The sequence below is a fragment of the Orycteropus afer genome, unplaced genomic scaffold (genome assembly GCF_000298275.1).
Source record: "Orycteropus afer afer isolate SDZICR_OR568_19922 unplaced genomic scaffold, OryAfe1.0 scaffold00295, whole genome shotgun sequence".
NCBI lineage: Eukaryota > Metazoa > Chordata > Mammalia > Tubulidentata > Orycteropodidae > Orycteropus > Orycteropus afer.
Window position 1 is genome coordinate 1,882,412 of NW_006921882.1, and position 14,448 is coordinate 1,896,859.

A 14,448-nucleotide genomic window follows, 5' to 3' on the forward strand; every position below is an offset into this window, starting at 1 on the left:
CTTGGGGAGCCCCTATCTCCCCAAGTTGTAGAATGCGTAGCTGGACTTGGGCCCCATTGTGACCCTCTGTGGGTGCTCAGGGGGTCCCTACTATCTTCATGCACAATATTGAGACCACTTTAGTTGTTCTTTAGTGATGATGAGCGTTTCACTTTTTCTTTAAAGGAGACCAGCTCCTACCCCTGGTGAAATCACAGGGGCGACAGGGCCTGGGTTCTTCTTCAGCCTGGTGGACTCGACCCACTTCAGTCATGGAGGCAAAGGATGGTTGCTGTGGGAGGAGGGCTGTCCCAGTCAGGCCTCAGCCCCCAAGTCCCTTTCCACACCTCTGACATTGCAGAGCACGGGACACCTGTTCTGGCAAACACATCTAGAACCCTGCTTGCTCCCTCCTGCCCTCCACCTGGGGTTCACCTGACCTCTCCCGGGTCAGATGAGAGCCCCAATCCACAAGCTAATGTCCAAGAAGATAAGAGTCAAGTCAAGGCAGAACCCCAGGCCCACGCTGCTTCAGGGGCAGGTCTTCAGACAAGGGCTGAACCCAGTGAACTTCCGATGCTGACTGAGTGCTGACAAAGCACGTGACTTCTGCCGTTGCGACCTCTTTCTGCTCTCACAACAGCTGTGGGTCCAGCCAGGTTCCCAGTCCCACTTGTATCCTTGGTGGGTTACCTCAGTGTCTTCAGGGCGCTCAGTCAATAGAGACGCAAACCAGGTAGCCATTTTGATTTTTGAGTGCTGGGAGGGCCGGCAGATCCAAGGGCTGTGAGAAGGGCTGGGTGCCCTCTCGACCGTGGGGTGAGCCGTGAGCAAAGGTTGGGAGACTCCTCACAAAGCTTACAAAGCTGAGGAGGCCACTTGCCGGCCTGCTGACAAGGCCGCCCACTCACCCGAAGCAGGAGGGAGGAAGAAGTTCTGGAGTTTCGAAACCAGGTTCTGGGGGGGGCTCTCTTCTGCTTTTCGCTCTCCACTTGACCCCAAAGGGTTTGTTGGAAGGAAGCCTCCTCCAGAGACGTGGGAAATCACAACATGGACAATGAGGCCTGTCTGAGTGGAATTTCCCTTCCAGGCACTTTTGGGAGAGTCTCCCCCTCCTTCTTGCCAAGGGTAAACATCTGTCCAGAAAGGGGCTTTTGGGGTCCGGCTTCAGGAAGGCAGGCCAGGCCTAATGCCGAGAGGACGGCGGCCCCTCCGCGGACCTGGGAGGACTCCTGGAGAAGTCCTGGCCTTCAAGTAGGACAGGGCAGGTGGCCGGGGTCCCAAGAATGCAGGGCCGGGTGCCCCTCAGGTCCTGAACCCCCGACCCCCGTGGCAGGGCACCCGGAAAGCGAATCCAACACGAGGCCCTCCGTCACCGAGCCAGGGTGGCCAGAGGTGGTGTTTACCTTGGGGGCCAGGTCCGAGATCTGGCTCCAAGGCCGCGGTGCACGACCCGCGCCTGGGCGGCGGGCCCCGTCTACACGGCCCAGAGCGCGCAGTGGGATGCGGGGCGGGGCCCGGGTCACCGAGGTCGGGACAGCGTTGGACCGCCCCGCCCCGGGGGAGTGTCCCGGGCGCGGCCGCCTCCTTAAGGGCCGGTAGCGCGTGGGCCGGGGTGGGGAGCGGAGCCGGCGCGGGACCCGGAGCGCACCCGGAGCGAGACCCGGAGGGCACCCGGAGCCGTGCAGCATGGCGTCGTGCGGGGCGCGGCCGTGGGCGCTGCTGCGGCTGGTGCTGCTGGCGGGCGCGGCGCGGGCCGGCCTCTACTTCCGCCCGGGCCAGAGCTGCTACCGCGCCTGGCGCGGGGACCCGCTGGCGGCGCAGGGCCGCAGGTGGGGGCCGGGCGTGGGACGGGGGCGCCCCTCCTCGGGCTCCGGGGCCCAGACCCCGCGGCCCGAGAGCTTGGGGTCAGAGCCAGCTGGCCTTTGCGGCGCTGGACAGGCCTCTGAGCTCCACCTGCCTGGCGTCTGGGCCCCGGCCCTAGCCTCCTTATTTTGGAGAGCTTACCGCACTTCTCTCATGGCTAAGGACTGTCTCCTTCCCCTTCTTAGTGCTGTAGGCCCCAGGAGGGTGGGAAAGGCGTGAGCGCCAGGGTGGGCCCCTGTGGCCACGGTCCCTGGGGGTGCCCCACTTCCCAGAGGCCCCTGGGCTGATTTGGGTGGTGCTGCTCTCTGCCTAGAACCTACCCTCGGCCTCACGAGTACCTGTCACCGTCGGACCTGCCCCAGAGCTGGGACTGGAGGAACGTGAAGGGTGTCAACTATGCCAGCATCACCAGGAATCAGCACATCCCCCAGTACTGTGGCTCCTGCTGGGCGCACGGCACCACCAGCGCCATGGCAGGTAGGTGCCCAGGACAGCTGGGCTGCAGCACCAAGGCCTGCCTGGCGGCCCCGCACCAGCACAGGGGCCGGCAGGGGCCCAGGGGCCAGGAGCCCGTGACCCCAGGCTGGGGCCAGCCTGGCCCAGGCGTGTCTGAGCCCAAGGGGCTGGCCATACCCCTCGACCCCCACCTCCACTTTCTGAGAAGCAGCTGCCCACAAGGGCACAGCTGGATTGTGGGGGGTCTCCACAGACGAGTGGTCCCAGCAAGGCCCGGAGTGGCAGGCAGGACCAGGCTGAAGCCTAGCGAGAAACAGCCCCCCGGTGTCCTCCCTCCCTGAAAGCTGTGACCCCAGCCACTCTGGACTGAAGCAGAAGTGCCCAGTCACCCAGCCCCTGCGGCATTTGGGGACAGAGAAGTGAAAGTGTCTCCAGCAGCAGTTAATATTTGAAGGGGTGGAGTGAGGGCCGGTGGCTGCAGCCTGACTTTGCCCTGGCCCAGCCCCACCCACGGATCAGTCTTTCTGGTCTGAACCCTAGGAGTGCTGCTGGCACAGTGGTAAGGCATTTGGCTGCTAACCAAAAGGTGAGCAGTTGGAAACCACCAGCTGCTCTGAGGGAGAAAACTGAGGCCGTCTGTTTCTGTGAAGACGGACAACCTTAAACACCCTGTGGGGCAGTTCCACTCTGTCCTATAGGGTCACTAGGAGTCAGAATCCACTTGATGGCAGTGGGTTAATCTGAGCCTTAGTCTGGTGGCACAGTGGTTAGCACCCAGCTGTAATAAGAGGTCAGTAGTTTGAAGCCATCAGCGCAAGGGAGAACAGTGGGGACTCTCTGCTTCTGAAAAGATTGACAGCCTTGGAAACCCTATGGGGCAGTTCCACTCTGTCCTCTAGGGGCGCTATGAATCCACTCGAATCAACTCGATGGCAAGGGGTGTGGGTTTAATCTGAACTTTAACCTCTGGCCACAGTGGGCTGCAGGCCTGTGGTGAAGGGACCCAGGGGAACTGGAAGGCACTCCCTGAGGAGCAGGCCGCCTGCTGCAATTGGCCAGAGAGAGCGAGCGAGCGAGAGCATCCATTCCTGCTGTAAAACAGGTCTCCAAACCAGCCGTGGGCCTCAGTCGGCCAAGGCCTGGGCGGGTGGCTGCACCCTGTGCCTGGGGTTCCCCACTGGGGACTCTCCGCGGCCAGCATCCTCCCCAGGCAGGCCTGTTGTAGGAGTGGCCTTGGTTAGCGGGTTTCAGTAACAAGTGTGGTTGCTGGCCCTTGCCCAGGTGTGCTGATCTCACTGAAGCCTGCCAGCTGCCCCGATGGGCCCGGATTTGCAGGTGAAGAAACTGAGGCTCCTTGACGGGGAGACCTTGTGGACCCCGTCTTTAGGACCAGGGATTTCTGCTCTGGGGTGGAATCAGGACCAGACAGGCTGTCTCCGGACCCTGAGCTGCTCAGCTGTAGCTGTGGCATCTGGCGAAGTCTCCCCAGTGGCCCAACTCCATTTCCCCTTGGGGACCCGTGAGAAGGAAGCCCCTGGACGCAATGCAGTTCTGAACCTTCCGGAAGGTGAAGGAAGGAGACTGGTGGCCTGAGGCCCCACTGTGAAGTGCGGAGCCCCAGGAGAGGCTAGGCAGGCCCCAGAGAATGCAGGACCAGAGCCTGCACCCCAAGTGGGCATTGAGGCGTGGGGCTGAGAGATGGGGGGAAAGGGCAGAGGACTGCCCATTGAGGAACTGAAAGGGCCTCTGTGGGGGAGGATGAGGGTGGGGCAAAGAGGAGAGGGGAGAAGTGGAAGGGTGGCCTGGGGCGGAAGCCCTGAGGGATCTTAAGGAGGGACCGCTATGTGCAGTGAGCAGTGAGCCTGTCAAAGACTGCAGGTGGCTGGAGGGAGTGCAGGCCCAGGGGCTCCACCCCACTGTGTGCTGGAGTGACGTCTCGGTAGACGTGGCTTCGGTCCTTTACTTGGGCCTGTAACATCCCCCAGCAGCAGGGCCCTGAGAAAGCAGAAGGCCCCAGAAGGGGCCTTCCATGGGCACCCATCCATTGGTCACCCAGCCCACCTGGGCCACAGTTCCCAGGGGTAACCGTCAGTGCCCCACCCGAGACGCTGCATGGTGTGCAAGCAGGAGGCCCAGCCTCTCACTCACTGCCTTGTTGGCGCCAAAGCGAGCCAAGTTCTCCCCAGAGATCAAGTGAGCGGGACACCCCAGGGCCCCATCTGCCCCCAGTGCTGCCTCACGTCTGGCTCCACCGTCTATAGCCTCTCCCCTTCTCCATCACGAGCCCACTCCAGCTCCTGACACCTGCACTGCCCACTGGGGCCCCCACGGTGACAGCTACAGTGGGCAGCATGTCCTAGTGGCTGGACTGCATCTCAGGACAGTTTCCTCACTGTCGACCACGCTCTCCTGCCACCTCCCTCCTGCCAGCCTCTGAGCACTGGGCCTCGCCTCTCAGGACCCCACCCTGAGCTTAGCCTTTGCTTCTCACGCTCACGGCTGAAGAGCCCTCCATCCATCCGTCTCCCCCCACCCCACAGCTGCCCCATCTCAGTGGATGCGATGTCACACGTTGGTTCCTGAGGGCAGCCTAGGTCACCTGTGCCCTCTTTGTCGTGTGGCCCTCACACGACCCACTGATAACTTCGCCTGTTCTTCCTTCAAAACACGTCAGCCTGCAGCTTCCCCCTGGCACTGTCACACCCACGCCTTCCACCTGGACGCCCGCACCAGCTTCCCACTCGGGCTTCCTGCTTCCGCCCTGGCCTCCCTCCTGTCGTCTCAGACACTGAGAGTGAGCCTGTCAAAACCCGAGGCAGGACACGTTGCTCTACTCGGAACCCTCCAGCGGTCTCCCTCCCTCCCCACCCCCTGTGGCCATAGCCTTATACGCTCGGGCCAGGGCGCTGGGGAGAAGGAGGCCCCGGAGGCAGGGCATTCGTAGGCGGGTGGCTGGCACGCAGCAGCCTGGCCAGGGCTCGGGCTCATGGGTGGCAGGGGGTGGCGCCTGGCCTGACCCCACCCCATCCCTGCAGACCGGATCAACATCAAGAGGAAAGGCGCGTGGCCGTCCACCCTGCTGTCTGTGCAGAACGTCATTGACTGCGGTGACGCAGGGAGCTGTGAGGGTGGCAGCGACCTGGCGGTGTGGGTCTATGCCCACACGCATGGCATCCCCGACGAGACCTGCAACAACTACCAGGCCAAGGACCAGGGTAGGCCCTGCCCTCCACCCCTCCCAGCACCCCGGAGGCAGGCCCCAGCCGCGCGAGGGGTCAGGGCAGCGGTGGGGCTGGCACCCTCCTGGCAGGGAGGCTGTGGGAGCCCCGGCAGCCCCGTCCTCACAGGATGCCATGACCTTCGTCCCGGGGAATGAATGGAGACACTGGGGCAAAGCGTCGGAACTCCGGTGTGCCGGCCTTTGGGGTGTTTCTGTTTTTAGCGTTTTACTGTGATTTGGGCCAAATTCTACAGAGCAGATCCATTTCCCATTCAGCAGCTCATGCACATTGCCTCCTGACGCTGATTGCAGTCCCTGTGACGTAACAGCTCTCTTCCCACTTCCTCCCTGTTACTTTTTCCCTGCGCCCTTTTCTGTGCATTCCTGCCCCCTGAGGCGCCTCAGAGCTGGAAGCCAGCAGTGAGGGACCGGCCTGGGCCTGCTGTGGGGGTGGGGGTGGGGGTGGGGCGTGGGACCACTGTGCTCAGCACGCTCCTCTTGGGCTGTTCCCCTTCGCCACTGGAGGAAAGCCAAGTCCCAAGCCTGTCACTGGTGCCTTCAAGTCACGGTCCCCGTCAGCCCACCCTCACAGCCAGTGTGGAGAGCTGGGGAGTGCTTGAGAAAGGTGGGGCGGCAGGGAAAGGGTGCGGGACACCTGGGTGCCCTCCTCCCGCCACACCCCCACCCCAGCCTCCACAGCTAAGGTCTGCTCCCAGCTCCGGGCCCTCCGAGGTGGCGTGGGCATCCCTTGCCCCACCTGCCAGCCGTGCTGCTCAGGCGAGTCCTCTGGTAGATGGCGGGCTGGCTGGTCCCCGGCGCCGACCTGCCCTACCCTACCCGAAACAGTGTTGCCACCCTAGGCTAAGCCCCTCTGACTCCCCCAGCACGACAGAGCAGGTGGGACCACAGCCTGAGGGTTTGCAGTAACCAGACCTGTCTGAACTGGTAATGTAGCCACCCACCCACCATTTCCAGTTGTGCTGAGAACTGGGCATTTGTGTCCAAGGGACAGTTAACCCAACAGTTTCACCCTCAAGGAGGGTACTGTCCGGGGGAAGAGGGGGCAGGTGTGTGACCATGCAGACCCAGGTGACAGCAGAGCACAAGTGGCGGACAAGGCCAGAGCAGGGCAGATGGAGGGCGGGGGGCAGGCTGGCGGGGGTGGGAAGCAGGAAGGGCTCACAGCCTGAGGGTTTTTTCCCTTTAATTCTCATGCCTCCCCTGACCAAGGTAACAGCATAGTTCTTTTTCAAATACATTATCCCATTTATTCAGTAGCCAGCAATGCTGTTGGTGGTAGCCTGTGATAGAACCATCCCATTACGTGCTAATGACTTGATTACACTCCATCTTCAGCTAGAGTATGTGAAAGGACTTCACAGGGCAGGGAAGAGCTGACCTCTGCGCCTGTTGTTGCTGGCCTGGCGGGTGGCCTGGAGTCGGTTCTGACTTGGAGCCCGCGGAGCGGCTGCTGGGCCTGCGCCCCCCTCGCCATGCTTGCCGTGCGTGGGCCCGCCGTTGCAGCCATGTGTCAGTCTGTCTCATGGAGGGTCCTCAATCTGCTCCTTTACCAGGGCCGGCCCCTCCTGAGAACATGTCCAGACACCCGAGAGCAAGGCCAGCAGAAAGGGGAGCGTTAGCTACTGAACGGGAGGCTGGGGCGGGGGCGGGCGGCCTTGGGGGGCCGGGCCCCTGCTGAGCGGGGCCGAGCAGACTCCCCTGCTGACACCCCTCCCCCTCCCCCCCCCGCAGATTGTGACAAGTTTAACCAGTGTGGCACGTGCACAGAATTCAAAGTCTGCTACACCATCCAGAACTACACCCTGTGGAAGGTTGGCGACTACGGCTCCGTCTCCGGGCGGGAGAAGATGATGGCGGAGATCTATGCCAACGGCCCCATCAGGTAGGAGCACCTCTGTGCCAGGCCAGCGGCCCGCTTGCGGCCCCCTCCGTCTGGCCAGGCTGACTCACCAGGCTTGAGACCCAGCTACCACAAGACCCATCTCAGCTCCGTAGCTTTCTCCAAAGGAAGGTGAACTATTAATGAGTTTGCCTCCCCAGGATTGGTAAGCTTTAACAAGTCTGTATGTACATACATGAACAAGGAGCCCTGCTGGCAGGGTGGTTAGGCACTCGCTGCAAACCACAAGGTTGGTGGTTCAAACTCACCCAGAGGCTGTGCAGAAGAGACCTGCTGATGAGCTTCCATAAAGATTAACCCGTTGTCACTGAGTCAATGCCAACTCACGGTGGCCCTACCGGACAGAGCAGAACTGCCCCATAGGGTTTCCAAGGCTGCCGCCTTTGTCCTATGCAGCAGCTGGTGAGTTCAAACCAGTGGCCTTTTGGTTAGCAGCTGAGTGCTTAAGCACTGCACCACCAGGGCTCCTCTGTAAAGATGACAGCCTAGGAAACCCCGTGGGGCAGTTCTACTGTCACACAGGGTTGGGGAGTCGAAACTGATTCAATGGCACCAAACAGAATGTATGAATACATGTGAAGGGGGTACAAAGCTGTGCCAAGTGCTTTGGGCAGGGTCATGCAGTTTCAGGAGAGAGGATGCTAAGTGAGGAACCAGTGTGCCCTCAGACTCACCTGGTAGGCCCTCTAAGCTGGGTTGAATGATGGGGGCAGATCACGCTGGAGGGCAGCCTGGTCTTAGATCACTGCTTGTTGGACTGCTTGCCCTCAGCTGCGGAATCATGGCCACAGAGAGCATGGACAACTACACCGGTGGCATCTACGCGGAGTACAATGTGGCGGCCTTCATAAACCACATCGTCTCGGTGGCCGGGTGGGGCGTGAGCAACGGCACGGAGTACTGGATCGTCCGCAACTCGTGGGGCGAACCCTGGGTGAGCGCCTCTGCCGGCCCTCTCTCCCCAACAGGAAGTCCTGAGTGATCATGCCTGCTCAGGGACACGCTCAAAAACCCCGACTTCGGGGCTGCAGTCCCGTGACTTCCGCTTGTCACCAGTGGTCTGTCCCCACTTTCTTAAGCACACGTCTAGAATGTCCCTTTTCAGTGGTTCTACCGGCTTGGTGGCCCAGACTCTGGCCCTGACACGGGGGTGTCCTGCTCGCACCTGGGGCCTCGCCTTGGCACTAGCTGCACTTTGGGGTGGATGCTCCCCTGCTGAGGGCCGTCCTGTGCACTGCAGGGTGTTTAACATCCAGGGCTCCTACTGCCGGAGGTCGGCCGGCCCCGTACCCCCAACCTCACGCCGCGTGCTGACTTTGCCAAATGTCCCTCGCAGGACCAGCAGCCCTGCGTGAGAACCACAGTTTTAGGGGTTTCAGTTTAGTTTATTCCCTTTCAGCCACACACTCCTTTTCCTGTCATGGTTTCACACTCTCCCATCAGGCTGTGTAGTTTTTTCAACTACTGTTGAGTTGGGTGAAGTTAATTAGCGCCGAGTGGAGTTTCTTGGACCTGGCATCCACCGTGAGCAGCGCTGGGCAGAGGTTAGTGTGGGAGACGAAGTGCCAACCCTGCGTGCTGAGTGGCAACGAGCAGGGTGTTAATAGGCAGATAAACGTTCTGTCACATTCATCAGCTTTTGGCAAACAGGTCCCCGTACCCCTCACGTTAAATATCAGCCAAGCCCCGTACTTCACCAAAGGCATTTCTCATCGGGGTCATGGGAAGGGCTGGAGGGGAGCTGGGGCGACTGGATACACAGGTGGAGGCCGAGAGCACCACGCACCTGTCCGCCGCGAGCGGAGGGGGTCAGGGGAGGGAGACTGGGGAGGTCACTCGATGCCCCACTTGTCCCCACAGGGCGAGAGAGGCTGGATGAGGATCGTCACCAGCACCTACAAGGGCGGGAAGGGGAACCACTACAACCTCGCCATCGAGAAGGCCTGCACTTTCGGGGACCCCATCATTTAAGGTGCCATCTCTGGAGGAGAGCCTGTTACGCATACGCTCATGGATGTAACTGGGGTGGGGGCGGGAGGAGCTGTAGTTATCCACACCAGCGGGGCTGCCTGGTGGGAGGGCATGGGGTCATATTCGGTCTCTGACGGCCGAGTGTGGGTCTGGGAGGGGCACCTGCCAGGATGTGGACAGTGCTGTGGCAGAGTCCCTCAGAGTCTGAAGGGGGAAGACTTGAATGGTCACCGGGATGCCTTGGCAAGGATGGGCTCTGCGGATATTAGCTTGTTTGGTCTCGGGTTTCAACTGATGGCTTTGCATTTTGTCTGGCAACCGCGGTCAATTCGTGGCAAAGTCATTCAGGTTTTTCACCAGTTGTTATGTCACCCTGGAGTCAACGGGGAGAAGGGAGGTAATTTCTAATTGCCCAGGTCATGAATAAAAAATGACTTCACACAAGAACTGAGCCTGAACGTGCCTGACACACATGAGCACAACCCAACGTGAACTGCCCTTTCCGCCGGCAGAAAGCTCTTTTTAAAAACTAGCTTTAATTTACTAACAGTAATTACAATAAAACAAGGATTCACTGATGTGCTTCTGAAAACATGTAAAAGTCAACTTAGAAGGCAGTTCATTTTGACATCTGTTCTTACAGGTTACACTCTCATGTCTCAGTTTCTGAGCCTTTCTAGCCCTGGGCCCGAGCATGGGGTCCTGCAGGAAGGAAAGCCCAGTTCCCACACCAGGGAGACAACATGGTCACCAGGGTGACAGGGTGGCACCAGACTCACAACAGAGAGGGCGTCCATGGTTCCCCACACCTACTGACAAGTACCCCCTCTTCCCAGAGTCCATTTCCAGGGTGCTGGGCTAGCCTCTGCGAGAGTTTCTTGAAAGGGCTTTTCCACGACTGTTCTGGAAGGTTCCGTCTCAGTTCTCATCAGTTCACCATGATGAAGTTAGATTTGCAGTGAGCTTTAACAGAAGAGAAACGGACTGGGTTAGAAACAGGCGGGAACACGCGTCCTGTCGTGAGGGCACGCTGGCGCACCTACCGATGAATTCCGTGACAGGGTCATGCTCGCCTTCGGTTCTGATGGTGCCGGCGATGCTGTCATTCTCCAGGATGGGCAGGAAAAGCTGCACGAAGTCGGAGGTGTACGGAGGCGCGATGACATCCAGCACCTAGGAGGGAAAGCTCCGGGCTGCACGCTCCTCTCAGCAGCACGTGCGGGCATCGCACAGACAAACGGAGGGAATGGCCACGGTGGGGACGCAGCACCCACCCTTCCACTGGCTTCCTGCTGCCAACACCAGCCTGGAGCAGGAAGAGCCCAGTGTGGCAATGGTAAAAGCCCGGGCTCCAGCAACGGGCAGGGAGGCAGCGTGGGGTCAAGAGGTCTCACTGTCTCCTCATGGTTACCAGGAAGGAGTTCTCAGAGGTAGACATTAAACGGCTCCCTTACACCCCCAGCAGGCAGCGTGAGGGTAACCAGTGTGAGCCAAACAGTGTGGTGCTCACCTCAGTGACAAAATAGCGAATGAGGGAGATGTCGGTGTCCAGCTTCTCCAGACACTTCCGGATGTAACTGACCACAGGAAGTACATAACCTCGGCTCAGCAGGTGAACCATCCTGTCCAACAGGGTCTTCTTCAACTCGAGCTGCAGGCACGGGGGGCCGAGGAGCCCGTCAGAGCGGGACCCCACCCCGTGCAGTCCCCACGGGCCCCGGGGCCACTGCTCACCTGCTCCATCACATCCAGCTGCGAGTGCTCCGTCTCAAAGAGCTTAACGAGCAGCTGCAGGACCTGGGGGTGCAGGAGCTGGTGGCAGGTGCTGATCTGCAAACAGGCCGGGCGCCTCGCTGAGCAGGTGGCCGCACGCCGGCTCACGCTCGCTCAGTGCACAGGCAGCAGCTGCCACTGTTCCCACCACCGAAGCCAGGGCATCGCTGACGAGGACGGCCCGGACTTAGGCAGCTTCCAGGCCAGTCCTCATTCTCCCGCTAACTCTTAGTGAAAACAGAGACATCTCAGGCTCAGTGGGACAACCTGCGTTTACTGGGGAGACAACTGGCTTGGCAGAGGACGTCTTCCAATCGTGGAAGTGCCACTGCTGCGCTGGCAGCACAGGGACCCCGGGCACGCCCGCCTACCTCATCCAGCAACGCCAGGTGGACCGGGGTGTGGTCAGTCTGCAGCTGAAAGTACCTTGGTTCTGATACGGTCCAGTCCACCCACTTTAAGACACCCATCGCCACCACTGGGAACCTACAAGCGAACGAGGGAGTGCTGCCTGTTAACAGACACTTTAAAACACCAACACAGGCTGAGAAAGCACTAAGGAAGGGTCAGGAAAGTTTTTTCTCTCTGTCTCTCTCTCTCTCTCTCCCACACACACACCCCCGCCCCCATCAAACCGCCCCATCAAGCCCCTCTCCACTCGCCTTCCAAGTGGGAAGCTGACCAGGGAGAACAGTTTGATGACATCAGTGCCCTCTCAGGCCCCCTGCTCAGTTCTCCGTTCCCTTTAAACTACAAACTACAGCGCACGAAGGCCAGCGCTCAGGGGGCCTGGTGAGCAGGGCTGACGTCTACCTGGCCGCCTCCACCTCTACAATAAATGAATAGGCAGCAGGTCTGGGGACACCTACTGACCTCATGACATAAACACAAGTCAGCCCAAGCTAGCAAGTCTTCGCCGGTCAAACTTTTTACCATCAATAACCCCCTTTCTTCAATCACTTTCCTAAGCCTGGTTGGTGTTCCTGTTTCTTAGCCCATTTTGTGAACACCTGAAAATCACGCCAGCTGCCAAAGCCACTCAAAGTTGCCTGCGTCCATCCGAGGAGAGACAGCAGGGTCAGACGAACGAGGGCTCTGGTGCTGCGGTGTCTGCTTCTCTCTCTCTCGGCGCTTCCCCCCAGGACTGTGCCGAGCAGGGTTCCCCCCACCCACCTGATGCACTGGTATAGCGTGCTCAACTCGGCCACCAGCTCTGAGGCCCCTTTGTTCTCATTGCAACACAGGCTGTGAACAGTCTCCACAGCTTTTGATGTTGACTTCAGTTCATCTTTATTGATGCTGACGCGCTTGTTCTGAAACACACAGAAAGAGGCAGCTCCCGGTGGAGCAGACGTCCACTGCTGGGCTTATGGGAACCCTCACTAACTGCAAACCAAGGCGCTCTGGTGGAACACTGGCTACAGCATTTGGCTGCCAATCCAAAGGTTGGTAGTTCAAATCCTCTAGCTGCTCCATGGAAGATAAGGCAGTCTACTTCCATATAGACTGTTGTTGTTATGTGCCATTGAGTCAGCCCGACTCATAGCGACTTCTCCTTGGGTTTCCGAGGCAGTATCACTACGGAAGTAGATTGCCCAAACTTCCCTCAGAGGAGTGGCTGGCCATAAAGACTATAGCCCTTAAAACCCTCTGGGGCAGTTCCATTTTGTCCTCTAGGGGCACTGTGAGCCAGAATCAACTCCATGGCAGTGGGTTTGGTATGGGCTTTGCTTCCATGAAGAATACAGCCTTAGAGACCCTGTGGAGCAGTTCCACTCTGTCCTCTAGGGGTGCTGTGAGAGTCGGAATCGACCCCACGGCAGTGGGTTGGGGCGTGTTTGGCTCTGCAAACCCACTTCCCTATTTCTGATGCCAGGAGTCAATTTGTCAAACCTCACAGTCCCACAATGTATAGGAACAAAAACCCAGTAAGACTGGTATCTGGCTGTGGCTTCGTTTCTTTAGTCAAATTCACATTACGGTCTGCAGAAGGACTGTAGCCACTACTACACACATTCCTTGAGGCGTTTAGCGCTTTGACTGCTCTACGCACAAACAGGACAAGTGACACTTCTGACACTAGAACGATTCAGGGTTTCCTGCAGCCCAGACTCCCCAGTCACACCATGGCAGAGGAGGGGATCTGTCCATGGAGGTCCGAGTGCCCACAGCTCTGCTCATACCTTCTTCCAGGCCTCCACCACGCTGGCCGCATATGCCAAGATGTGGATGTACTTATGCTTATGGTCCTGGTTGATCCTGGCCCCTGGTTTAAAGAGCGACTGCATGAACAGGTCCAGGAAGGCTGGCACTCGGATCTGCAGATACAACAGTGCTCCTCTGAAGGGAACCAGGACACGACGGGGGGTCCACACTCACTCACAGACACGACGTATGGTGGTGCCCGTCTGTTCGACGGCCAGCCCCAGCAATGCCCTGTACACAGCAGGTGCTCAAATATGCCTGAGGGCTGAGAGTGTGATGGGGGCAGAAGCTACCAGAAAAGTGACGGCTATATTTCAACAGGAAACCGTACTCCATTAACTTAGGAGAATTACAGAAGCATGGACATTCCGATATAACCCTTCCAACAGTATCAGAATCACTATGGTTTATGAAAGTGAGAAGCGACTTGGGGGAAAGGAAGTCTCGATGCTCAGGGGACCCTCAGTTGAGGGTGTGCAAACTTCAGGACTGGGTCGTGGTGGAGGCCGAACGGCATCAGGAAGTAGCAACCCGTCCGTGTAGATCGTAGGAACACCGAATGTTTCATCACCTACGTATTTACCATGAAAAGAAAGGAAAAAAAGGCGAGAGGCAGCTTACCAGCTCCACAGGGGGCGGGTCCATGCTGGTGAACATCTTGAACAGGACTGTGATGTCAGCGGGGTTCAGGGCACCTTTGGACAGCATTGCACCCAGGGCCTGGCACGCCCGGGGGTAGGAGGCAGCCGTGCCCAAGGCCAGTGTGATCTGGCTCGCGTCGTGGCCCCTGGCACAGTCACACACACCCGTGAATGGGGGGGCTGTGCACTGCTGGGGCCCCGCTTCTCCCATTTCTGTGGTTTGCCACAGTCACACACACCCATATGAATGAGGTGGCTGTACACTGCTGGGGCCCCGCTTCTCCCATTTCTGTTGTTGCCAGTATACTGACTAGCTGACCCGTAAAACATGTTGAGCCAACTGGGCAAGGAGGACCCCAACAGAGCTCGCAGACTCTATCAAAAACCCCCCACATTCTAGAAATGCCTCATGAAGA

At 59.2% G+C, this 14,448-nt stretch overlaps 2 protein-coding genes across 2 annotated transcripts in view; one reads left to right on the plus strand and one right to left on the minus strand.

Annotated features, from left to right (window-relative positions):
* Positions 1–1,668: 1,668 nt before the first annotated feature.
* CTSZ (cathepsin Z) lies at positions 1,669–9,413 on the plus strand. The gene is made up of 6 exons (XM_007951495.1): positions 1,669–1,811; positions 2,159–2,322; positions 5,337–5,516; positions 7,274–7,424; positions 8,214–8,376; positions 9,303–9,413. Exons 1-6 carry the CDS (start codon positions 1,669–1,671, stop codon positions 9,411–9,413), a joined length of 912 nt encoding a protein of 303 aa, XP_007949686.1.
* A 928-nt stretch (positions 9,414–10,341) lies between these two features.
* NELFCD (negative elongation factor complex member C/D) overlaps positions 10,342–14,448 on the minus strand; it is a gene marked incomplete at its 5' end in the record, with an annotated part of 15,049 nt that continues 10,942 nt past the window's right edge. Inside the window, 8 exons of the mRNA XM_007951520.1 lie at positions 10,342–10,376; positions 10,457–10,586; positions 10,924–11,064; positions 11,148–11,243; positions 11,558–11,672; positions 12,360–12,499; positions 13,370–13,504; positions 14,013–14,178. Coding sequence (XP_007949711.1) covers positions 10,342–10,376; positions 10,457–10,586; positions 10,924–11,064; positions 11,148–11,243; positions 11,558–11,672; positions 12,360–12,499; positions 13,370–13,504; positions 14,013–14,178 — 958 coding nt within the window. The remainder of the gene's footprint in view (positions 10,377–10,456; positions 10,587–10,923; positions 11,065–11,147; positions 11,244–11,557; positions 11,673–12,359; positions 12,500–13,369; positions 13,505–14,012; positions 14,179–14,448) is intronic.